Source organism: Silurus aristotelis (genome assembly GCF_946808225.1).
Source record: "Silurus aristotelis genome assembly, chromosome: 23".
NCBI classification, from domain to species: Eukaryota; Metazoa; Chordata; class Actinopteri; order Siluriformes; family Siluridae; genus Silurus; species Silurus aristotelis.
The window spans coordinates 15,851,947-15,879,174 of NC_139596.1; the positions used below are offsets into that span (position 1 = coordinate 15,851,947).

General features: G+C 38.5%; 1 protein-coding gene across 1 annotated transcript; it reads left to right on the forward strand.

Annotated features, from left to right (window-relative positions):
• The first annotated feature begins 1,229 nt into the window (after positions 1–1,229).
• Positions 1,230–27,139, forward strand: castor1 (cytosolic arginine sensor for mTORC1 subunit 1). The gene is made up of 9 exons (XM_083527454.1): positions 1,230–1,554; positions 9,063–9,133; positions 17,880–18,073; positions 19,597–19,732; positions 19,834–19,957; positions 21,909–22,016; positions 22,918–23,000; positions 23,372–23,466; positions 25,483–27,139. Exons 1-9 carry the CDS (start codon positions 1,442–1,444, stop codon positions 25,549–25,551), a joined length of 993 nt encoding a protein of 330 aa, XP_083383580.1. The 5' UTR covers positions 1,230–1,441; the 3' UTR covers positions 25,552–27,139.
• Positions 27,140–27,228: the final 89 nt, after the last annotated feature.

Sequence of the window (27,228 nt, forward strand, 5' to 3'; positions counted from 1 at the left end):
GTCAATTGTTTTGGGTGTGTATCAATGTGTAAATGTTATTTGGATGACCTTCTAACATCACCTTGGGAAATTTCTCTACAAAAGTCACGACAGTTAAGAACTCAGTATAGCAAATGGCGTTTGAATAGTTTTGAAGTAAGCCCATTTTTCTTCAAGATTACACAATCATGATGCCATGTTGGCCCAAAACATAGAAATTATGGATATGACAACAAGATGTCATATCATCATCACAACTAAGAAGTGGACTTACATGTTCTGTACAGATCACAAACTTTTTTAAGGTTTTGCCAAAATGTTAATTATAACAATGGGAGGAAATTCAGTCAACAGAACATGATTATTGGAAATAAATGTAATTAGTTGTTGAATTATTTCCTCAGTGATGTTTTTGTGAACACATATTAGCGGAGTAAAGAGACGACTTTGTGGCCCAGTTTCTGACACTTCAGTGTGATTTAGAGAGAGAGAGAGAGAGAGAGAGAGAGAGAGAGAGAGAGAGAGAGAGAGAGAGAGAGAGAGAGAGAGAGAGAGAGAGAGAGAGAGAGAGAGAGAGAGAGAGAGAGAGAGAGAGAGAGAGAGAGAGAGAGAGAGAGAGAGAGAGTCCTGACCAAGCTTGAGAGGAAGTTGTAAAATAGAATGCCAGAAATTCACTAATTCAGTTGTGCAAAGCTTTCTTTCTTTCTATTTGATTAATTTTTTTCTTTCTTTCTTTCGGTCCATTTTTCTTTCTCTCTATTGGATTTCTTTCTTTCTTTCTTTCTTTCTTGCTTCATCTCTCTATATCAATCTGTTTGTTTTTTCTGTCTCTTTCTCTATCTTATCTTCCCTTCTCTTTCTCCCTTTCTCCCTTTCTGGCTTTGTCTTGACTTTCTTTCTTTCTTTCTTTCTTTCTTTCTTTCTTTCTTTCTTTCTTTCTTTCTTTCTTTCTTTCTTTCTTTCTTTCTTTTTATAATTCTATTCTTTTCTATTCCATCTATCCATCCATCCATCCATGTGGTTTTGACCACATTGATCCAGGCTTATTTCAGGAAATCCTGCCGTGTTATGAATTCTTTGGTAGATCTTTTGAACATTGTGGCGTGGAAAAGATCACAATAAAAGAAGATCAGGGATTTCTTAAAGCTTTGAAGATGATTAGGGGAAATGGGGTGGCTGTAGCTTTAAAAGGGGGCGGGGTTTGTGATCCATTGCTTCAAATACAGTGGGCGTGGTCTGGGTCCTCCTTCTTTTTCAATCGTGCATGTCTCGAGTTCCAGCGTGTCTCCTGTAGCGAACCAAAATGGCTGTTTAGAGAGAAGGTCCACTGTGTGTTCTTGGAATGCAGATCTCAGGATCAGATCCGTCCTGAAGACTGATATCTTCGATTGTGAGACTTGAATACGTGGTGGGTTTTTTAAATCTTCTCCTCCATCTCCATAGTCTTCACAGAGAAGAAGCGATGGACCTGCACATACTGGACCACAGACTGAGAGTAACCAGCATCAGCAGAGATGGGCTTCAGCATTACACCCATCCCTTGATCAAACTCTTATTCTTGCGGAACAGGACCAGGTGAGTGTGAAACTACCTGGAGGATTGGTTCTGACTGTGGCCTTCAGCTCACTGGAGATCATTCTGGTACTGTAGCAGCTTCATCAGGGTCCAGAATCTTAAACCCCAATCTTTTATAGATCTGTTAGTAGGATGTCTAGTGTTGATGCTTGGTTCCGAAAGTCTTGGCATGGGACATTTAGTGTGTTAGTGAGTGGACATGTGTGTGTCTTACAGGAGGAACATTTGGATGTTTTGATCCTTGTTGGTGGAACATTTGTGTAGTTTGTGCAGTATAGATGGAACATTTGTGTATTTTGGGGTGCGATGTTTGTGCATTGTAGATGGGACATTTGTCCCATTAAGGGTGGTATAAGATGGGTTGATTGTGCAGCATAGGTGGGACATTTGTGCATTTTTGGGTGGGACATTTGTGCATTTCGGGGGGGGGGGGGGGACAAGTGTACTGTATATATGGAATGTTTGTGGATTGTAGTTGGGACATTTGTGCAATTTGGGGTTGGACATTTGTGCGTTATAAATAAAGTCTGTACAGTATAGATGGGACATTTCTGCATTTTGGGGTGGGAGAAGTGTGTGGTATAGGTGTGCTGTTTGTGCAGTATAAATGGGACATTATGCTGTAGAGATGGTGAGACGTTTGTGCATTTAGGGTGGGACATTTATGCCTTGTGGGATGGGACATTTGGTTGCGTTATAACGGGACATTTGTGTGGTACAGATGGGACACCTGGGTGTTATATTTGACACTTTTGTGTGTTTGGGGCGAGATACAGGTGGGACATTTGCATTATTGTGCGTTATGGCTAGGCCTTACACGTAGGACATTCTTCATGTACCCGAACATACAGAAAATTTCTGTGTAGATAAATAAATAGATGGAATACACAGATGACTGATTGAACGTGTGAAAGGAATAAAAGCTGAAACTGATCAATGTTCTTTACGGGTTCCTCGAGTGCCTCAGCGATGCGATGAGCTTATCAAATGTTTGCCAGGCAAATATCCATGCAGGAATGTACAGTAAGGAAGCGTTTTTTTGTCTGATGACACGGATGCTTTGTGTTGCACATGATTTTCTATTAAACATGAACATGTCCTGGCATCTGGTAGGACGTGTGGTTGCATAACATCAGCACAATATTGTCATAGTGTTGCATGTAATACTGATGACTCAGCGGTTGTGAATTAGTGGCGAGGACGTTCGGTTTCTCACAGCGTTTTCTAAATTACAGAGTTGCCATCTGGTGTGATTTTAGAAAACTAACTCAAGCAGTTTCAGCGGTCTGGATGAAACACGTGAACGTGTTTATTTACCTAAAGACATGAAAAGTCGGAAATTTGTCTTTATACGTTTATGGCTAATGAGTGAGCTGGTGGTGGTGAGGGAAAACTTCTAACTTCTAATACCATCTGAGGAAACTTCCTTAGCTGGTATGAGGGAGAAACCTTGAGAGAAACCAGACTCAAAAGAAAGCCCATAATTATCTGGGTAACATCTGGATATCCTGTCATTCTAGAGCCATATATATATATATATATATATATATATATATATATATATATATATATATATAAATATAAAAATGAGGTATTTCTACGTTGCGTGCGGGACGTTATTGTGTTGCGTGTTGGATCCTTTTGTGTTTTGCGGGTGTGGGACAGTATTTTGTTGTAAGTGGGACAGTATTGCGCTGGGTGGGGGACAGTATTGCGTTGCGTGTGGGAGAGTATTGCGCTGTGTGTGGGACACCATAAATTGTGTGTGGGACAATATTGTGTTCTGTGTAGGATCTTTTTATGTTCTGGTTGAGATCTTATTGTGTTGTGTGTGTGTGTGTGTGTGTGTGTGTGTGAGGGACATTTTTGCTTTTTTGTGGGATACAAAATCTAAATACAGACTCGGTGCCTAACTTTCTTTTAGAAAAGCAACTCGGGCAGTGTCAGTGTTCCAGTGCGTTCTTACAGAGTGTTTATTTGCTTGAAGACATGTAGTGTCAGGGAGACAGTTTGCATAATTTGTGATTTATGAGGAAGATTTAGAAGACGTGTGTGTTTGACTGCACGTATGTTTGTTTTATGGGTGGGACATTTGTGAATAATAGAGGCATTTCTTGTGTTCTGGGTGGGTAATTTTTGTTACATGTGCGTTGTGGAAAATCTTTTGTGTTATGAACGGGAGAATGTTGTAGTATGGGTGGGATTCTTCAGAATTACATGTGGGATATTTTGGGTTACAGAATGTTTGTGTGTGGGACACTATTGCAGTGTGTATGGGACACTATCGGGACACCATTAGATTGTGTGTAGGACACTTGCTTTGTGTGTGTGTGGGACACTATATTGCAGTTTGTGTGTGGGGGACACACAATTGAGTTGTGTGTGGTTGGACACTATTGGGACACCGTTAGATTGTGTGTGGGACACTATATTGCATTGTGTGTGGTTGGACGCTATCAGGACACTATTGCGTTGTGTGTGGGGGACACTATTGGGATACCATTAGATTGTGTGGGGGACACTATTGCGTTGTGTGTGGGATGCAAATAAATTGTGTGGGGGACACTATTGCGTTGTGTGTGGGACGCAAATAAATTGTGTGGGGGACACTATTGCATTGTGTGTGTGTGACGCTATTGCGTTGTGTCTGGGGGACACTATTGCGTTGTGTGGTGGGGGACACTATTGGGACACCATTAGATTGGTGTGGGACACTATTGGGTTGTGTGTGGGACGCAAATAAATTGTTTGGGGGACACTTGCGTTGTGTGTGTGTGTGGGACGCTACTGCGTTGTGTGTGGGGGACACTATTGGGACACCATTCGATTGTGTGTGGGACAATATCGCCTTATGTGTGGTACTCTTGCTGTATGTGTAGGACACTATTGCGTGTTTATAGGGGACACTAATGTGTTGCGTGTTGACTATCATTTTATGTATGGGATACAATTAGATTGGGTCTGGGACACTATTGCTTTATGTGTGGGACACTTGTGTGTTACACCTGGGACATTTTTTCAATTTTATTGTTGTTACACTCTTTTATTACAAATGGGGCATCCAGAGCACAATACATGGTGCATCTCAGGTGTTTTGTAAGACTTTTTTTCCTGTGTAATGGATGGCAGTATTTGGTCTTTGTTTGGAGACTAGAACATCACCTCATAATGCTGCTTCTTAAAGGCGGAAGTAGTTTGACATTTCCTGCAACACTTTGCACGGGAGCAGCAAAGTGTTTTTCTCCAGCTTGCTGACTCATTCTGACTGCCAGTGTCCTGCAGAAGGAATTTTCTTTCCCCTTTTTTGCTCACATTTGTTTCTTGAGGACTTTCAAGAAACCCAAAAATGTAGTATGACCCTGACATGAGTTAAAGATTGTGCCTTGAGGAGAAAAAGAACAAAACTGTGGTGTCACCATGACCTTTTTCTGTGCTTTCGACGCCTTGTGTTAAAGGATGTTTTTTTTCTTTTCTTGCGATCATGCAAAGGGCTCTGAGAACTCACAGGAAGTGCAGCACTAGGGGCTTTAGGGGTGAACAGGAAGCGTGAGGGTAGCTAACACAATGCTGCTGTTGCACGTCAGCTCTGCGGGTGGAGCAGCACTCTTTCCCCTTTTGAGCTCGAACACCAGGTGTCTCGGATTCGCTTCGACCGAGCGGCTCTCAAAACAGGATTCGGATGCTCTGCGGGGCGCGGGTTCACAAGAGAGCCGGAGATGGACGGATTGATAGCGCATGAGAGAAAGTTTGAGCGAAATGGTGTATCAAGTCATTTAAAAAAAAATCCTGTGTGAGAGAATCGATAAAAAATTTAATCGTGATTAATCACACATTTGTATCTGTTCTAAATGTACCTTAAATTAATACTTTTCAAGTTTTCAATACTCAACATGCTCATGGATAAGTATTGATGCTTAATGCAAAATTATTTGATCATTTTTAATAGTGAAATCTTTTTATTATTATTATTATTATTATTATTATTATTATTATTAGTGAAACCAAACTCAACATAGGGCATGAAGAACAAATATTCTTGTAATGTTTTAATTACGTTTGTTTATGTATATATGTGTTTTAAATGAAGTAAATCATCTGGACACCAGACGGGACTTTTGCTTTGTTTCCACACGGACGGTTTTAATCGCCGGATACGCGCATCATGGCGGATTTTGGTGCCCGATTCGAGACTTGGCGCATCAGTTTAATTATTAAACAATACAAATGTTTAATTATTCATTAATTTTTTGTATTTTTTTCAGTGGAGTTTATTATTTGCAAAATCAAAAAAAGTTTTAGATCCGAGTAAAGTAGGGACGTAGTGAATGTGTGTTCCGTTGTAGGTTTTAATTTAATAAACGTTACTAAACAAATATAGAAATGTACAGATCTTTCTTTTCATATGAAAATCCCTTCTTCCCATGTATAACTGCTTTAAACGTTCTCGGCATCCAGACAGTTTGTTTCTCCAAACGTTCAGCTGAAATATTTCGTGGTGCTACTTGCCAAAATTGGCCTTCACTAGTTGGAGATTTCTTTCTGACCTTGTGATCCAGTTCTCTCTTAATAACGCTTACAGAGCTCAGACTCTGACGTCCAGACACAAATGCATTATGTTGAAGTACAGGATGGTTGCCATGTTGGTTCCTTTTACTTTCCAGAATAAATCTTCAACCTTCCCTGCTTCAAAACATCCCCAAACCATTGAGCTTCTACCTCCATGTTTGACTGTGAAGGTGAGGCAGCCCGATCACATCTTCTTTTCTCCTGTTCGCCGTCTTATACAAGTTCTTCTGTTAGAAACGGAAATGTCACATTTGGACTCATCTGTCCACGGAAATTACTTCGTCATTTACTGTGTATTTCTTGTATGTATTTTTCTTTTCCCAAATTTGTTGCATAGTAACAATAGTATGTGTTTTAAACACCATAAAGTACTAGGTGTTCCCAAATTTTGTTACAATTCACATTATTTTATTGTGTTGTTTTATGTTGCTGATGAGATCAGAACAAAAAATCACGTAAACAAGGGGCTAATGAAATGATAATTTACCCCTTTAGTCAAAACACGTGACAAAATGTAGAAAAACAAAGCAAAAACGTCAGACTGGAGCTGGTAGACTAGACTAAAAATCTTGGTCTTAAGTTGGACGATGCTTGGTTTTGTATGTAATTTCTTACACTTCATAGTTATCAATTATAAAATGATAAATAAGAAAAAAACCCGATACACTGAAGTCTGTTTTTTTTTAAAGTCAAATTTTTGACGTTTCCAATAGCTAAAATCGAATAACCGAATGACTAAAATATAACTAAATAATCATTTTTTTCAACACTACATTTATTCTACTAATGGGTCCAGATTAACTGTCAAAACTAATTACATGATCTAGTACATCACTTATGACATTTCAGGGATAATACATTTTAAAGTAAATAAAATGAGACATTTAAAATTAATTAAAAAATATAAACACAACATTCATATGCACTTATTCTATACATTTTTTAATGATTTATATAATGCATTATAATTAAAACTAATTACATTCAAATTATTTTTTGCTTATTTTCTATATTTAGTGAATGAATTTTTGTATATTAGGTTTGTTATTTTATATTAATTATAATAAATTATAATAAATATTGGAGTTTTAATATTTGTACATACATTTTATATGAATTGTTTAAATGAAAATGATGAAATAAATTACATTTTATACCTTGTTTATTAGTTCAGCGTTGTTGGTGTACGGGAAACAGCAGAATGATTTATTTTTAAAGTTTTGATGTTGTAAAATTGTATTCGTTATAGATAATGTTAGAAAATGGTCAGCTGAAACGTAAGAATGTGACCTTGTGATTGTGTGCCGTCATTTTTAATCCCAATGTCATTACTCATAATCTCACACGCTGGTACTCATGTTAGTTCTCACTCTCTGTTGATTGTTTTAAAGACTATGATCACACTCTTGATATCGCCCAGATGAGGATGGGTTCCCTTTTGAGTTTGGTTCCTCTCAAGGTTTCTTCCTCATACCTTCTCAGAGAGTGTTTCCTTGCCACGTCCTTGCCTTGGCCCTTTCACAAACACGCCTTTGTAGTGCGAAATATTCATTCGTTCATTCATTTTCTCCCGCTTATCCGTAATTCGGGTCACGGGGGCAGCAGTCTAAGCCTTCGACTGCTGCCCAATCCTCACAGCACCGTCCCTTACGGTCCCTCCTGCAGGTGGTGAGCCCACGGGAAGGCGGCCCCACGCCACTCCGACATCACGGACCTTGATATTTCCCTCGTAAGGGACCCCCGGAGCATAGAGGGTTAAGGGCCTTGCTCAAGGGCCCAAGAGTGGCAGCTTGGCGATACCGGGGCTTAAACCCCAGACCTTCCAATCGGCAACCCAGCGCCTTAACCGCTGGAGCCACCACTCCCCCGAAATAAAAAAGATCAATTAAAAGCAGATGTTCTTTTCCTGTTCTGTATGCAGGAGGATGCAGCCCTACCTCTGTAAATCTGTATTCTATGTGAGGAGAAATCAATCTACATATCAAAAATTGGTTAAAAATGATTGGTCACTAAACAAAAGTGTAGCGCATCTACTAATAATTATATATAAATAAATCATTTTTTACCTATGCAAATATGTTTAAACGATGAAAAACGATGCATCGTGATACAAACGCCAACTTCTATCCGATGCACGTTTTTTTTTTAAATGTTTCTTATCGATGCATCACATCATTAAATTTATGCCGGGACATCGATACGAATGTAAACTCAGCATTAGAAGTGTATTTTTTGTGTGAAATTTTTGTTGTTTGGGCATTGCTGTATGTGTTTTTTTTTTTTCTTCCCTTCCATTTACACTTGGGTCATTTAGCAGGCGCTCTTATCTACAGTGACGTACAAAAGGGCTTTGAAGACTCTATCAATGAATAAATCAACACTGGTTCACTAGGTTGCATCCTCAGCACATAGTTGTAGTTTTCCATTCCTTGTTTCACACTTCACTGACTGAACTGTATCTTGGAAATCAACCGGTTTTGATCGCTTGCCAAGTTTGAAACCCATAGTCTCCCGTTCTTGTAGATTTGGTTCAGCCCAAATGGTTCTAAAACAATGGCTCTGAATAAATTAGACCATGTTTCCCTCAGTTTCACTGCCTTCCTTTGAAGAATTTGGGTCAAGGCATGAGATGATGTAATGCGTGCGCGTGCACACACACACACACACACACACACACACACACACACACACACACACACTGCCTTGTTTTAATCTGAAGCAGCATCTGGATTCAGAATCGTGTCTGTCCATGTCTCTCGATTACATCCCTCACTGTTCTACTGTGGAAAAATCCATCAGTGTCAGTCATTGATTTTGTTGCAGTTGCACCATGTCCAATCTGACACTTCTAATATCTCTCTCTCTCTCTCTCTCTCTCTCTCTCTCTCTCTCTCTTTCTTTCTCTCCCTCCTCTTTATTTTTTCTTGCTTTTTCCTTCTTAGATGCAAATTCTTCAGTCTGACAGAAACACCAGAAAATTACACAGTCGTCCTCGATGAGGAAGGTTTCAAAGGTAAACTGTGGAACTGGTTGGAGCTTGAACCATTACACTTATTTTATTTTCTGTTATGTAATGAATCTTATAAATGATAATACATTTTGTAGTCAAAAAAATGCAACAGACGAAAGAAATGGTTTGAGTAATAATTATATATAAAACTGTGTGTGTGTGTGTATATGTATGTATGTATGTATGTATGTATGTATGTATGTATGTATGTATGTATGTATGTATGTATGTGTGTGTATGTATGTATGTATATATATAATATAGTGAGAAAAATAAGTATTTGAACACCCTGCTATTTTGCAAGTTCTCCCACTTAGAAATCATGGAGGGGTCTGAAATTGTCATCGTTTTTTTTTTTTTAAGATTATGTCTCTCACAGTGGACATGCACCTACGATGACAATTTCAGACCCCTCCATGATTTCTAAGTGGGAGAACTTGCAAAATAGCAATTTTTTTTTTTTTTTATATATAAATCAGATTTTAAAAAATGCCCTTTTTTTTTGTTTTTCTTATTATAATCATATAAAACCCTAATTCTGGGTATCTCTATGTATAAAACTTTACTTAAAATAAATCAAAAGCCACATTTTGAGTTTAACTCTCTTTAATTTAGACATTTTGCAGTTTATAGTAGCTGCTTGTTGAGGAGTGAATGGGGGATTCCCTCATGCTGGGTTGTTTTTTTCTGTAAAAAATATAAATATAGCATTTAAGTATAAAATCGAATCAATTTGTGTAAATCAACATTTGCATTATTTGTTTTTAATGATAATTGCAGATTGCAAGTTGACAACCAGGCTTTAAAATGAATATATAAAATATAATACAATATTGTTTTCACAATTTTTTTTCTCTCAAGGATTCTTTCTCATATCATCTCGGGGAGTTTTACTATGCCACTGGTGGCACTGGCTTCCTCGTTAGGGATCAATTATAGGCAGTAATCTTATAAATTTATATTTTATACCCTCTTTATCTGAATAGTTGTATATAATAATATTCAATATAATAATTTAATAGTTGCATTATATTGACAAATTAGATCAGTACTGAGTAACTCTGACATTTATTTGAAAGTAAAAGGGGTTCTTGACTAGGGAAAAAATAACACTTGAGCACATGTTCTGTCTTATACCAGCAATGTTAAGGCGAAATAACCACGAAAACATCACAAACATAAAGGAAATGTCAATATTTACCTCAGATATGGTGAAGAAAACTCATCAATAATAGCTAGCATCACTCCTAAGCTTTTATGATCCTTTCATATCGAATTAATGACTCAATTGTGGGCCGCAGAAATCGAGTTCAGCAATTAGCCTAACTTTCACTAACACACCATAGCTTGGTTTGAATAAAACGATAAACATTAGCTTTTAGTTTTTGAGCTTGGTTTGCTAATAATGGCAAATAGTTACAACTGTACTGCTAACGTTAGCAAAGTTAATTAGTTACAAGTGTACTGGATTTACTGTGTTTGTCTCTTGCTAGCTAAGGTAATGTCTTGGGTCTCTAAACTCTTGGGACTTGAACAGCGTTCTTCATCTTTGTCATCATCATTAGTCAAACTTTCATTCACCGAAAGAACTGTATTTTCACTATTAGCAAATAGAGTGCTGTTTAATGCAGGATAAACATTTAAAATTCAGTTTTAATACTATAACCATGATCAATGAACATTGTCCCAAAGCAGCTCAGCAAAAGTAAATATTTACAAATATATATATTTTTTATTTACAAATTAGTGCTTATAAGTTTCTTGTTAACCAGTGACCCACTGGTGACTGTGGTGAGGAAAAACTCCCTGAGATGGTATGAGAAAGAAACCTTGAGAGGAACCAGACTCAAAATAGACTTGTCCTCAGTGAAGTAACTTCACTTTGGGATAGTGATGGATTCAATTAAAACAGTGTGAACACACACTAAATCTAAAAGCAGCAATTAACAGCAGCAGTAAATGATCACATTTTATCTCACTGTTGTGGATTTGATTACGCATTTATACACTAATTAATATTTTTCCCCCCTTTTTTTTTTTATCAAGTCTGCTGCATTTCTCCGTTTCATTCTGTTTTTATAGCCTTTTACTACTTCAACAGCAACTTTTCTGTTTTTAAACGCTATCGCCAAAGTTTGGGATCGTTTTAAACTAAAACATAAAGAAAAACAGTTTTTATTTAGTTTTTTTTATTTAAATTGATAAATCTTGAAATAATAGATTTTTTTTATTTACGAAATTTTTTTTCATGTGTATATTGTATTTACATTTTTATGAAATATTGCAATTAAATGCACTAAATGGGTTTAGTTTTCACAAATATTTTAGTGAAATATCAGCAATAGAAATGTAAATTTTTCCAACAAGGAAACAAATAACTTGTTCACTTTAAGAGATGTCTCATTTTTCTTTTGTATATTTAGTGTTGCTCTTTAATAAAGAAAAAGTACTTCTTATCCGAATAATCACTAGAATACTTAATTACTAAAATAATCGATAGCAAAAGCCCTTCTGTAAAAGCAATCCAGATAAACTCGCAGCTTTCTCACAGCTTGAATATGCAGGAATAAAAATAGCATTAACTGCCGTAACTGTAGTTGAGTCTAGTTTATGGTTGAAGGCTCAGTCAGACTGCTGTAACTGATAACGTTGGCATAAACCCAGTGTACCATTTTAGGCTTAGGGGACAGGGATAATCCAGAAGGTGAGGACGTTAACATTGATCCATCTTCAACTTCACTTTATACTGTATAGCGTTTTTAACAATGGACATTGTCTCAAAGCAGCTTTATACAAACAAAGCGGTAATAAAAAACATATTAGGGACAAACTTACAATTACAAGGAACAAACTAATAAGTGAGCCAGTGACGACTGTGACTTCTTGAGATGGCATGAGGAAGGAACCTTGAAAGGAACCAGATTTAAAGGGGGACCCATTCTCATGAGTGTCACCGAATGTCTGTTTATTACAGTTAACCATCATTAAGGTGTGCACTGATTGGCGATTCAATGCAACCTGTAGTTCTGAGCCATTTTAGCAGTCTCTTAATATTAATTACAATCAAAATCCATCCTTAAAGTTCTTGTGTTGCCTCAGGAACTTCATGTTTTTTTTAGCCTTTGGAGGCGGAACCATCCCCCACTGACTGTATAGTGTGATTAGGGTGCAATCGGGGATTTTGACAATACTAGTTATTGCAGCATAACTAAAAGGGAGAGCCTGAGGGTTAACAAAGACATGAGAGCTCTCTGGAATAAGAGACCTGAGAATGGGGGGGACGACATCATACAAATATCCCAGCTAAAACGAAACACTCTATATCCATGATCCCTTCAGATCAAATAGGATTATACTATTTATTAAATGCACTGGCCAGTTTAACACCTGTGTTAAAATCATATCGGTCCATGCCAATCAGAGAAGGAGAAAAAAAAGATCAGTGATTGACCATTAAGTAGTAGTTGGTATTGTCGTATATAATTAAAAACAACAGCAACAAATTCAGTACCAAAGTTAAAGCACCAATCAAAAATAATAGAACAAGTGTAAATACAGGGTTGTGATGTCGGAGTCAGAATTTATTTCAGAAGAAACAATCAGTGTCCAAAAACACAGTAAACGCACAGCCTTTTTATTTTATTTTCTTGGAACGACTTTTATTGGCCAACTCTTCTCTCATTCGCCACCATTATTTTCAATCAATTCAATAAAAGCCAACGGCATAACGGTGACTGTTCCAATCGTCTCCAATGTGTAATGATAAAAAAATCAGTGTTTCATAAGAAATTCAAAAACATGTGACTCAGTCATGGTCCAGGTCTTGACCTGTCCATGACCTCTTAATCATTAAGTTCTTGCACTAAGACGCCTGCTTGCTCACACTTTCGCAAAACGTTTGCTCTTATTTATCTCTATTTTTTTTTTTTTAAATAAATGTGGCAAAATTAATTAGGGTCCTTGGCCCTTCCTTGACCTCCTAAACATGACGTCATCGCACGTGTCCCGGTCTAGGCCTTGGCCATTTATTCCAGTCATCTACCTTTCTTAAAAAGTCGCAAAAGCGTGGTGCAGGCGGGGGGCCATTGCATGACCTTCTAACATGAAGTCACTGCACTAAAACAACTGATGCTTTCATATGCTGCAATCACTTGTTTTATTCCAACAAAATTGGAAAGTACAAAAAGATAAAGGTTCAACCAGTACAGAGAGTTAAAAAGTACCATAGTATGAGACTGGTCTGTTTAAGTATTCGAGAACCTCATGGTCTGGGATCTTCACCTACATCATTTTTTAGAGTCTATATATTGTGTGAAAGGTCTCCATCTCCACAACAGTGGCAAATCTTAAAAGTGCACAACCACATCAGGTTCCACTCGTTTTAAAAACTCAATACGCTAATTTGTGGAGTATATTCTTATGACCTCGAGGCTGTTTTCGCCACGTACGGCAGGTTATTGGAAAATATTTGTTTCATCATTCACTTTTATATACATTATCTACATTTAGCAGACGCCCTTTTCCCGAGCGACGTACAAAAGAGTCTCGATCGATGATTAAATCTACGCTGGAATTACAAACTTAACAGAAATCAGCCTACAACTCTGAGAGGATTCTAGTGTTCTAGGAAGGGGTGGGTCTTCACTCGTCATTTGAAGATGGCCAGTGACATCTAGGAGAAGTTTATTCCACAACCTCGGTGCCAGAACAGAGAAGAGTCTTGAGGTATATTTGCCTCTTATCCTGGTACCAGTCGATCAATGCTGGAGGATCTCAGGCAGAGTGGTACAGTGTGAGGTGTGGAGGTCTCTGAGGTAAGAAGGTCCTGGTCCATTTTTAGCTTTGTAGGCAAACATCTGTGTTTTGAATCTGCCACCTGAATTTGGGCAGATGTCTGTGAAGCGGTTCCTTGTGGAGTTTCTGTGCTCCACAGATGAGAATTTAGTACCCCAATATTTAAAACCAAGCTTCATCAGTGAAAAAAGGTTGTGAACAGGTGACCTCTAGTGGCAGGTTGTAGAACAATTTCTAACCATATTCATCGCCACAGTATTTGACACAGTGAAAACAGAATTGTCACTGAAATATCACATGTACATAAGTATTCAGATCCTTTGCAAAAACACTTGAGCTCAGGTGCCTCACTTTTCTCTTGAGATGTTTCTACAGCTTGACTGGAGTCCACCCGTTAAAAGGTTTATTGATTGGACGCGAGTCGAAAAGGCGCACACCTCTCTATAAAAAGCCTCACAGCTGACGAAAATCCAATCCACGAGGTCAAAGGAACTGCCTGCAGAGCTCAGACACTGGATTGTTGTAAGGCACAGATCTCGTGAAGGCTACATTGGCCTCCATAATTCTCAAATGGAAAACGAAAGGTGGTGGATTGTGTTTTTATATCGACGAAAGCTGAAAAAGATATGCGGCCCAAATCTAGAGGCACTGTTCGAAAACTGTAAAGGTTTCTACTCGCCCCATGAGTTTTCCTCTTTCGTTCTCGCGAATGTTTACGTTCCTCCAGACGTGTGCTTGAGGCGCAGCGGTGAAACAGCTGGATGAACAAATAACTGAAACGGAGCAAAGGTACCCAGACTCTCTTTTAATCATTCTCAGAGATTTTAACAGAGCAAATCTTTCTCGTGAACTGCCAAAATACAGATTATATACAGTTAAATACAGTTACATGTCCCACCGGAGACAGTAATATTTTGGATCACTGTTCCACCCAAATAAAGGATTTATATCACTCTGTCCCACAAGCAGCTTTGGGGCTCTCTGATGACCGTCTTGTTCATCTCATATCAACCTACAGGCAGAAACTGAAATCAGCTAAACCTGTATTGTGGACTGTTAAAAGATGGAGTAATTAAGCAAAGCAGGATTTACTAACCTGCTTCGATTGCACGTATTGGAGTGTTTTTGAAGCTGCAGCCACCTGCAGGACCACCTCACAAAGACTGTAACTTCATATGTCAGTTTTTGTGAGGATACAGTGGGAAAAATAAGTATTTGAACACCCTGCTATTTTGCAAGTTCTCCCACTTAGAAATCATGGAGGGGTCTGAAATTGTCATCGTAGGTGCATGTCCACTGTGAGAGACATAATCTAAAAAAAAAAAAAATTGAGAAATAAAAATGTATGATTTTTTAACTATTTATTTGTATGATACAGCTGCAAATAAGTATTTGAACACCTGAGAAAGTCAATGTTAATATTTGGTACAGGAGCCTTTGATTGCAATTACAGAGGTCAAATGTTTCCTGTAGTTTTTCACCAGGTTTGCACACACTGCAGGAGGGATTTTGGCTCACTCCTCCACACAGATCTTCTCTAGATCAGTCAGGTTTCTGGCCTGTCGCTGAGAAACACGGAGTTTGAGCTCCCTCCAAAGATTCTCTATTGGGTTTAGGTCTGGAGACTGGCTAGGCCACGCCAGAACCTTGATATGCTTCTTACAGAGCCACTCCTTGGTTATCCTGGCTGTGTGCTTCGGGTCATTGTCATGTTGGAAGACCCAGCCTCGACCCGTCTTCAATGCTCTAACTGAGGGAAAGAGGTTGTTCCCCAAAATCTCGCAATACATGGCCCCGGTCATCCTCTCCTTAATACAGTGCAGTCGCCCTGTCCCATGTGCAGAAAAAAACCCACAAAGCATAATGCTACCACCCCTATGCTTCGCAGTAGGGCTGGTGTTCTTGGGATGATACTCATCATTCTTCTTTCTTCAAACACGTTTAGTGGAATTATGACCCAAAAGTTCTATTTTGGTCTCATCTGACCACATGACTTTCTCCCATGACTCCTCTGGATCATCCAAATGGTCATTGGCAAACTTAAGACGTGCCTGGACATGTCCTGGTTTAAGCAGGGGAACCTTCCGTGCCATGCATGATTTCAAACCATGACGTCTTAGTGTATTACCAACAGTAACCTTGGAAACGGTGGTCCCAGCTCTTTTCAGGTCATTGACCAGCTCCTCCCGTGTAGTTCTGGGCTGATTTCTCACCTTCCTTAGGATCATTGAGACCCCACGAGGTGAGATCTTGCATGGAGCCCCAGTCCGAGGGAGATTGACAGCCATGTTTAGCTTCTTCCATTTTCTAATGATTGCTCCAACAGTGGACCTTTTTTCACCAAGCTGCTTGGCAATTTCCCCGTAGCCCTTTCCAGCCTTGTGGAGGTGTACAATTTTGTCTCTAGTATCTTTGGACAGCTCTTTGGTCTTGGCCATGTTAGTAGTTGGATTCTTACTGATTGTATGGGATGGACAGGTGTCTTTATGCAGCTAACGACCTCAAACAGGTGCATCTAATTTAAGATAATTAATGTAGTGGAGGTGGACATTTTAAAGTCAGACTAACAGGTCTTTGAGGGTCAGAATTCTAGCTGATAGACAGGTGTTCAAATACTTATTTGCAGCTGTATCATACAAATAAATAGTTTAAAAATCATATATTGTGATTTCTGGATATTCTTTTTTAGATTATGTCTCTCACAGTGGACATGCACCTACGATGACAATTTCAGACCCCTCCATGATTTCTAAGTGGGAGAACTTGCAAAATAGCAGGGTGTTCAAATACTTATTTTCCTCACTGTATGTACATCCCCACCAGGGCATTGTTACCATTTAATAATAATAAACCGTGGTTTACTGGGAAACTCGAAACAGCTTCGACGTGCCAAAGAGAATGCTTACAGAAGTGGGGATAAAATCTTGTACAACAAGACCAGAAACAAACTAACGTAGAAGATCAGATTAGCCAAAAAACTACTCTAAAAAGCAACCACAACAACCTGGATCCCAACATGCTCAAGACATTGGAGATGATTGTGGACTTCAGGAGAAATCCCCCAGCACACCCCCCACTCACCATCATGAACAGCACTGCAACAACAGTGGAGTCATTCAAGTTCCTTGGTACCACCATCTCTCAGGACCTGAAGTGGGACAATAACATTGACTCCGAAGCCCAGCAGAGGTTGTTCTTCCTTCACCAATTGAGAAAATTCAACCTGCCACAGGAGCTGCTGAAACAGTTCTACTCTGCCATCATTGAGTCTGTCCTGTGAACATCTATAACTGTCTGGTTTGGTTCAGCTACCAAGTCGGACATCAGGAGGTTACAGCGGACAGTCAGGACTGCTGAGAGGATTATTGGTGCAATTCTGCCCAACCTCCAAGATCTTCACTCCTCTAGAGGGCTCCAAAAGGGCTAAGAAAATCACATTGGACCCCACACATTGAGCCCACTCACTCTTCAAACTGTTGCTTCTGGCATATACTCAGCATGAACAATTAAAATTTTCATGTTTGTACTGTTCTGCTGCACTGGAATCTCCTGTCGCCAAGTCAAATTCCTTGTGTGTGTAAACGTAATTGGTAATAAAAACTGATTCTGATACATTTGTACAGAAATACACAGCCAAACGGTGGCGTCTCTCATCATCTCAGAGGAACATCAGCCAATAAGAAGCAACCGTTTGCTTCCACTTCCTTTGGTTGTTTATCAAACAAACTCCTCCAGTTGACCGCAAGTTTGCTAAGTGAAAGATTTCAACATGAGAAATTTGAGATTAAGATAAAAGGAAAGCTGTGACTCTGAGTGAGATCTAATCTTTAATCTTAATAAGTGTGGTTTTTCTGTGTTATGAGTCAGTTACTCTAGTTTTTTCCTCTTGACACATTCGCTACCTCGTGCCTCATGTACGTTTACGACTAACTTCCATGCCCTTGTTTTTGTCCAGATCTTTCCCCCTCTGATCACCTGCAAGTGGAATGCTCCACCTGGCTGCCCCTTAACGTCGTCTCCAATGGCAACGCCTCCAGCAGCTCTCAGGCCGTGGGTGTCACCAAGATCGCCAAATCCGTCATTGCGCCACTGGCCGAGCAACACGTGTCCGTCTTCATGCTCTCTACCTATCAGACGGATTTCATTCTGGTAGGCACCCAGCTCGGTATCCAGGATTTGGAGCTGAGAAATGTTCTTGTATGGATGTTCTTCAACAGATGTCATTTCAGTGATGTTTCCTCAAATTCCTAAATAGTTCAATCAGTGGCAAAAATGTCTTCCAGGTCCTGAACGAGGGGGTTGGAATTAGATTTCATAGCAGTTTATCTTCATATACATGTATATATTTTTCCATCTCTTACGGAAAACACTTCAATTTCCATTAGTTTTTATTAACGCATTAGTTACACCTGAGACCACAAGTGACGGTGTTTGTTAACGTGAATGATTTCCTGCTACGCTCGGTGGAGCGGAAGGTGCTGACAGGAGCAGTTAAATCGATGGCAGTGTGGACTGACTCAGCATGCTGTACCTTTTATTCATCACCATTTATAGATGCTGCATTAACTGTTAAATGTTGTTCAGTTCTTCATTATAGTCCTTATTCCTTTAAATGCCCAAATCTTTAGAGTAAGAGTGCATTTTATATCATGTTTAATGGATGGATGGATGGTTGGTTGGTTGGTTGGATGGATGAACAGGCAGATAGTTGGATTAATATATGTTTAGATGGTTGGCTAGGCAGATGCTGAGATGGGCGGATGGAGAACTGGTGGATGGATGTGTACATGGTAAGATGGATAGATATGTAGATGGTTGGCTAGGCTGATGCTAAGACGGGTGGATGGACAGGTACATGGTAAACTAGATAGATATGTAGATGCTTGAGTAGGCAGACACTAAGATATTGGATGGATAGGTGATAGATAGGCAGGTAGAAGGTTTGATGGATGGATGGATGGATGGATGGATGGATAGTAATATGTGGGCAGACAGTAAGATGGATGGTATGACAGTTGTATAGACTGATGTCCATAAGCATTTAAGATGGATGGATTTATGATGGCAAGGGGAAGACAGTAAGATAGATTGATGGATGTATAGATGATGGGCAGGCAGATAGTAAGATGATAAGATGGATAGATTGATAGGTAGGCAGATGGTAAGATGGATGTGTAAATGGTTGGGTAGGCAGATGCTAAGGTATTGGATGGAAAGGTGATGGATGGTAAGATGGTTGTATAGATGGATAAGTGATGGTTGGGCAGGTACATGGTAAGATGGATGGATGGTTGGATGGATAGATGTTGAGCTGGTTGTTTAGGCAAATGCTAAGGTGTTGGATGTATAGGTGATGAATGGGCAGGCAGGTAAGATGGATGGATGGATGGTTAGATGGTTAGATGGTTAGATGGATGGATGGATACCATCATCTAACCATCTTTCCATGTAGAGCATGTCTTCATCTCTTTGCTTTGATCGAATGACATGGATGGATGGTTAAACAGATAGATGAATGATCTGGACAGATGCTTGGTTGAATCGATAGATGTGAATAGATGATTTTTATGGACGAAAACAGAAAGCAACAAAGTCAAAAATCACCATAAATCCATATAATTAATAACTCTTTATGTTTGTGGGAATCTTAATTGGTGTGTGTGGTTTCTCAGGTGCGAGAGAAAGACCTGTCGGTGGTGATCCACACCCTGGCTGAGGAGTTTAACATCTTCCGGGAGGTGGATGGCGAGTCTGTGCCTGTTCACAGCCAGGATGTGAACAACGGCTTTCAGGGCAACGGCAGAGAAGGTGAGACCGACCCAACACAACCTTCTCCGTTCATACACACAACCGTGATCTGTAGCACTAAGTGTACTATAAGGGTACTCTATTTGTGCATGCTCTTTTAGTCCCTTGTTCTACACTGCACCCAGTTCTGATCCCAAAGAATCAGTTCTGCGTGATGAGTTTGGATCCTTGCACGCTGCCGGGCATTGCCACTACACTAATCGACGTCCTCTTCTACTCCAACAGGTAAAGAGCATTTAGATCCAGCCCATTTATTCAAATACAATCAGTGTGTGTACATATGTGTGTTAGTTCTGAGTGGATTTTAGGGGTGTCCCCGACTACAGTCGAAACAGCATGAAAAGCAAAGTGGAGAAACGTATTTTCTTAAAACGATTCCTTATAAGGTTCCAAAGCCACATTGTACGAGACATCACACAGGGATGTAGAAAAAAAAATTATACACACATTTTGAATCAGTAAACCTAAAACAAATTTACACAAAAGGAGAGCTATTTATTCCCGCAGTTTACTCAAGTCTCAGCTAAAGAATTTGGCGTTGGCCATGACAGGAACCGAAAAATCAAACAAACAACAAAGAGGGCATTACCAGGAAAATCCCCCGAATTCTGACAGTCACTTTTTACGGCAGAGCAGCGATTTCTGTTCTTATTTGAATGCTTGTTTTAAATCATGAATACCCTGTGCTTCAAAATATTGTTCCAGTACACTTTTGGCACTGTGAAAGAGAGCTAGATAAGAAATTTACAAACACATTTTTTAAAGATTATCGTCTGATTATCGGTATAAGCAAAAATCCCACAACATATCAAGATGATTTTCATTTTTGGCCAATATCACACACCCCTTAGTTGGTTCCACCTTTTTTTTTTTGGACCGCTGATCACCTCAGGTTTTCATTCTGAGACAGAATTTGTGTCTGCTAATCTGCCCATATGAGGTCCAGTTTATCCCAAAGGTGTGAATTGGGATTGAGGTCAGGGCTTTTTTGTTTGTTTGTTTTTGAGGGCCTCTTGAGTTCTTCTACATAAAACTAACCAACCCGTGTTTTTCTAGAGCTTCATTAAACTGAGAAATATACAAACATACCATTTTCTACCAAAAACTAAACAAATTAGACAAGTCTTTGTATATTTTCATATATTTGTATAGACTTTCAGATTCCTTGCATTGATAGTGCTTTTCGCACCAATCCAGAAGATACTTCGCTTTGTGAATCGTGATCTAACTATTATCTCATTTATACAACTGAGCAGTTGAGGGTTAAGGGTTTCATCAAGGTTCCAGCAGTATCAACTTGGTGTGGTTGGGATTTTACCTCACGACTTTCTGATCAGAAGTCCAACATCTTAACCGCTAAGCCGCCACCACCACCAGATGAGTACCGATTGATGCAACCAAATATAATCCATTTACACATGCAACACACATCATTTCTCATCATTACTCTTTGAGTTTTCATCGGTAGAACTCCTGGAACCACAGTAATTACTGTGCTGGTGAAAGGATCTGAGCTGTAAACTCTAGAAAGAAATGTGACAGTGCAAAGCTAGCATTGCTAATCAGCTAAATTAATTATTATCATATATGAGCTGGTATCAAAAGGGTTCAAAACTGCCTTTTTTATTTCTATTTATTTATTTTTTATCTACGTCTACACACCATCACTTTTCGAAGCGTGTCAAGCACCTTCTGCGATTCGCTCTGGATCTGGATCTGGATTGCAGTGGTTTCAAAAACGGTGACCTTTAAGCTGGCTCTTCATCCTCAGGAAGAGGGTGAAGTCCGCAGGAGCCAAACCTGCGAGTAGGGTGGGTCCGGTTGTGAGTTGTTATCGGCAAGAAGCTCGCACTTGAGGTCACGAGGTGCACACCTGGTCAGAATAGCACCAGTCGCACGGCTCCCGATGTACAGAGAATGAAGGATTTTGGCGCACTGACTCGTGAAGATCGGTGCTCCCTGCGACTGTGCGTGCAGCATTGTGCTGCCATCTGTTGGCGGGTTAGAAAACCAGACTCGAAACATTTTTGATACCACCACGTATTTCATAGGTAGTTATTCTGTCCTGGTTTGAATTTTCTTTTTGAGAAAAAAAAACCTACGCTCGAGTATTAAAGCAGTGTTGATATTTGAATTTTTGTGTGTGTGTTCATGAAATGTTTTTCTCCGTGTGCAGTCCTAAAGAGGACGCGAACGTCGCTGCTGACCTGGAGTGCAAGTTCTTCTCCTTCTCTCTGATCGATGGTTATGTGTCTCTCGTGATGGACACAGAAGCCCAGCGAAAGTAAGACTCGCACACAGCCGCGTACATTGTAGTTCCCGTCACCGCAACGGGACTAATCACAGTACAACCGCACCTGCTTAGTACATATTTATACAATCATTCAATCAGCCAATCAAGTTCAAGCGAGTAAAGCCAACTCGTGTGGTTGAACCTGTCAAGAACTTTCTACTAAGTCTGTGCAAGCAATTTTATTTAGAAAAGCAGCTCGGAACAAGAATTTGAGGCTGCAGCACACATACAATGACTGAAACTGGGCAGCTGGAAAAAGTAACATTCCAAGAAACGTGCCATCTGCCTCCTCCTCCTCCTGCATATGAGAACTCGCAGACAGCCGTGATTGGCTAGCGTTGCTGTGATTGACAGAAGAGTGAGAGAGAAGCCCCTTACACTCTAAACATGTCATGGTTATTAGGAGAGTGGATGTAAAAAACCTGCTTAAACAATTGCAAACGAAATGAAGTAATCGATATACAGGATTCTTCTACTTTTATTTAGAAGAAAATATTTTCAAGATTTATCTGGATTTTACTTGACGAACGTCATCATTCCTTTTATTTTTCATTCATTCACTCATTTGTCGATATGCGGAAGTGTCCGGGTTTTCTCTCTTTTTTTTTTTTTTTTTTTAAGAGGAATTCTTGAAGCTGGACATAAAACGCTATTCAACGATATCAAACAATATTTTACCGCATTTTGGAGGACCACTACACACAGTATTTTAAGTACGAAGCGAGTCGCCACAGTGACACTGCGCTAACTCTAGTTTCTGTTTTTAATACCCCCCCCGCATTGTTTTAAAGTTTAATCGTAAAAAAAAAAAAGCCTGTGCGAGGTGGAGACTAAACAAACTGTGTGTGTGTGTCTGTCTGTGTGTGTGTGTGTGTGTGTGTATGATTTACAGATTCCCAGCAGATCTGCTCTTCACAAGCTCATCCGGTGAGCTCTGGAGGATGGTGCGGATCGGTGGCCAGCCGCTAGGGTTCGGTGAGTCCCATTTCAAACCCACTATGGAAATTTTGCTTTGTTTATTTTTTTTCCTGCTTTTTTGCACTTGACTCGAGGAAGTCTTTAGACACATTTACAAGATCATTTGGGCTGCGATGGAACATCATAAAACCCAACAAGCGTAACACATTACAGGATCGAGCAAATAACCATGAAAGGGATGCTGCTGAACTTTGTCCCAGATGAGCACATGTTCCAGATTGTGTGTTTTGAAATGATTTCTTTTTTGCTGTTTTTTTTTTTTTATTTGAGTTACTGTATAACAGAGAGAAGAGATGGTATGTATGTATGTTTGTTTGGGTGATGATTAACTTCTAAACTCTCTAACTCTCTCTCTGTCTTTCTATCAGATGAGTGTGGGATTGTAGCTCAGATTTCTCAGCCCTTAGCAGACTGCGATATCTCGGCTTATTATATCAGTACGTTCAGTTTCGACCATGCACTGGTGAGTCAAATATGTTTTTTTTTATTTTTTTTTTATTTTTATTTTTTTTATTATTATAGTTTCACACTTACAGAGAAGCTGTTACTTTCTCAACATTGTCGTTTATCACACATTCACACACATGTAGCCATGCCCTTTATCTTTAAGGGCCTTGAACAATGAGCCCTTTCAATGAGCTTTTGGAATCCCTTCCTGGTTTACTGTCGAGTGCAAAAGTTTGCACACCCATAGGAGAAAATCTGGACGACGAAGATATTTGAATCAGAGCGAATATCAATAATAAAAAAAATCAATCAATTAATAAATAAATATTAATATTTAGTGTATAAATATTCATGAATATATGAATAAGGGCTGCAACTAACAAATATTTTTTTGATAATTGATTGTCGCTCCTTTCCTTCAAATTAAAGAAAGTACTTTTTAAAAGATTTTTTTTTAATTGTAATTATATAAAATGCTAATTCGGGGTATTTATGTATGAAAGTGAATGGGGGATTCTCCTTGAACCAATTCCCTCATTCTGGGTTGTTTCTTTCTGTAAAAATACAAACAAACAGCATTTTAATATGCAAAGTAAAGCAATTTGCATAAAATCAACATTTGTATCGATTTTAACGATAATTGCAGATGGCAAGTTGAAAAACCATGTTTTAAAAATCTATATGAAATCCAATAAAATGTTTTGACAATTTTTGATTAAAGAATTACATATTTTGTTCAGTTGTGATAATTTTAGCATCTAGAATATATAATGAATTTCATTTTGTAGTTATTGAATGATATGTGCATAAATTAAACATGCAAACATTGAAAACGAGCATTTGAACGTAGTAAAGTCGCAGTAAATCACGTTTGCTGTTGAAATGCTATAAAAAGAAACTAATTTTTTTTTCAAACTGAAAACTTTTTTTCCTTTTTTTTTTTTTTTGTCTAGTTTGAATTTCAATGCCTTAATCTATATATAATATATTATATATCTAATAGGAAATTTAGACACTTGCGTTCGAGAGTTAAGGAAACAATTTTTTGTCATTCTTTTTTTTTTCTCCTTCAACTTAAATAAATTCCACTAAAAAAAAAAAAAAAAAAAAAAAAAAAACCTAAAAAGCAATGCACGAAAGACGCCCTAAACCTGCACAAACAGCACAAACAGTAATAACGCTGACGGTTTACTAACAGTAACAGCATCCTCTTCCGTAATTCAGAGGAAAAGAATCAGATGAAAGGAGAGATGAACGATCTGTGGCTCAGTGGTTAAGGGTTTTGAAATGATAACTTATAAGGCAGCATTTTTTTTTGGGTTAGGAAATAAAATGCTACCTGTATATGTGCACATACAAAAAAACAGTTTTACAAATAATAAACTCATATGAACTTGTTTAAAGTCCTAATAAGTTCTAATCCCTTTAAAGCGTTTACTTCAGACATCTGAAAAAAACCATTTTAAACGCTCATATACAGTTTTATACATTTCATCAGTAAACAATAAACACTATATATATATATAATTACTTTTACATAAGAGAGGCTTAATAAAGCTATTCACTCGAACTAGGAGAACCAAACCTGATCCAGCATGAGTTGTAGTGGAAGATCTCCAGCTATAGAGCTCTGACTTCAACCCTATTGAGACCTATTGTGTGATTGCTGACTGCACCCCAGGCCTCCTCACCTCACCGACATCAATACCGACCTTACCTAACTAATGATTTTCCACAAGCACACTCCAGAATCCAGTGGAACATCTACCAGAAGAGTGGAGGTTATTAAAAGAGCAAATGGGGATTGAATTTGATGCTTAAAAATCACTTATGAATCTTATGGTCAGGTGAATTTTCTTATCCCTCTGATGTTCCACATGCTGTGGTGGTAGATTAATGGTTGAGACATCTGGATTGGAAGGTCAGAAGTTCAAATCCCAGCATCAGCAAGCTGCCAATGCTGTGATCTTCAGCAAGCCCCGTAACCTTCAAGTCGCTCGAAATATAAATGTGAAACCTTTCTCTCTTGTAGGTGCCTGAGGAGGACATCGCAAAGGTTACAGACATGCTTCAGGATCAGAGGAAAGGCGCCGGATGCTGATGCAGCCTCGAACGTTCACACTACAAGCGGAAATTAGCACAGACCGTGTTGCCAAGACCACTGAAAGTGTTCTGATGGTGTTTATAAGCTAGGATCAGCTCTCCAAGCAAGCGCAGGGTCCAAACACAAAGCAACATACATGCAAAATCTTTTTTTTTTTTTTTTTTGGATCAGGAAGCTGGCATACTAATTGCACACAAAATGTAGCATAGAATTGTTCATGGACCAAATGAATAATGTCATAAGGGCAGGTTTTTTTTTTTAGGTGTTGAAGATCTTGATTATTTTGGCCTTTTTTTTTTTTTTTTTTTTTTAAGCAAACTTTCTGCCAGGTTGGTGCATTTTGTCCCAAATTGCATTTTGTTTTATTTTTGTATTTTTTGGAAAATAGCAGAACAAGTCATGATTTGATTTATTTTAAAATTGACTCAAATCTGAAAATTTTGACTTATATTCTAAATATAGTCATATAATTCTGACTTGTAATTCTATTAAATGTTTTTTTTCTTTTTTCTTTAAAGCAGTTTTGACAGTTTTTTTTTCTTTTTCCTTTTTTTTTTTTCCCCCAAACTTCAGGTAATAACAAAATTCCTAACACATTCATATTTTGATCTACCAAACTCGGAAATTCCATACAATTCGATATCCATCCATGGGCATGAAAATAAGATCGCGGGTCAACTCTTTCGGAAGTATGCCATGTTTTTAGGTGATGAGTGAGTCAGGATTTTGAGATAAGTCAAAACCATTTGAGAAAACTGATCAGGATTTTGACATGCTGCTAAATCAGAAAATAAATAATGAACCTTTTTTAATTACCTTTTTTTTTTCACCTTCTTTTGACCTGGCACATGTAGATTTCCACTGAAACATGACATGAGTGAAGTTTATCAGCATTTTTTTTTTCTTCCCTGAAACACTATCAGTGTTAGATATTTTTTTTTCCGAAATGTTACAATAAATTTTCAGACTAACATTTGATTCAAAGCGTGAATTGTATATTGTACGGCCGGATTTGAAGGCTATAAAAACCTTAGTTACTGAAAAACTAGTTTAAAATTAGTTTTTTTTTTCTTCTCACAAACTTGTAAATATCTCCAAATCCAGATGTGTTGTGAAATAAAAAAAAAAATAAAAAAAAGAAAGCAGGAAGTTGAAACTCGTAGTTATTTTTTTCCAGCTTCTGTTCACCTTTTGAACTTTCTGGTTCCGGGTTTTTTATTTTTTTTGGATGAGACTATTGCGTTGAATGACGTGTGATTTTCACTGTCTTCTTTATGACCCTTATGCATCGGGGGAATTTGAAAAAAAAATTTTTTATGTAGGTTCAACATCTGTTTAAATACTCACATAAGTACACTTTTTTGACCGAATAACCCCATCAAATCACACTAGACTAAACCTTATTTCATACATGGAAGCGATTCAGGGTTTTGAGCACAATTCTGTTATTGGGGTATTGAATTTCAATACTACTGGAAATTAAAAACCAGTCCAAAGTGCACTGATGATGATGTTGTTTGAGTTCATAAGTTCATCTGATGCATCATTCTAAATGTTTATTACAATAAACCTTCGTTTGAATCGAGTCTTTTTTGATGTTTGTTTTTCATACGGATACATACACAGGTGGACAAATTGGTTGGTAGCCCACTATTGCCTCGGACTTGAAATGAA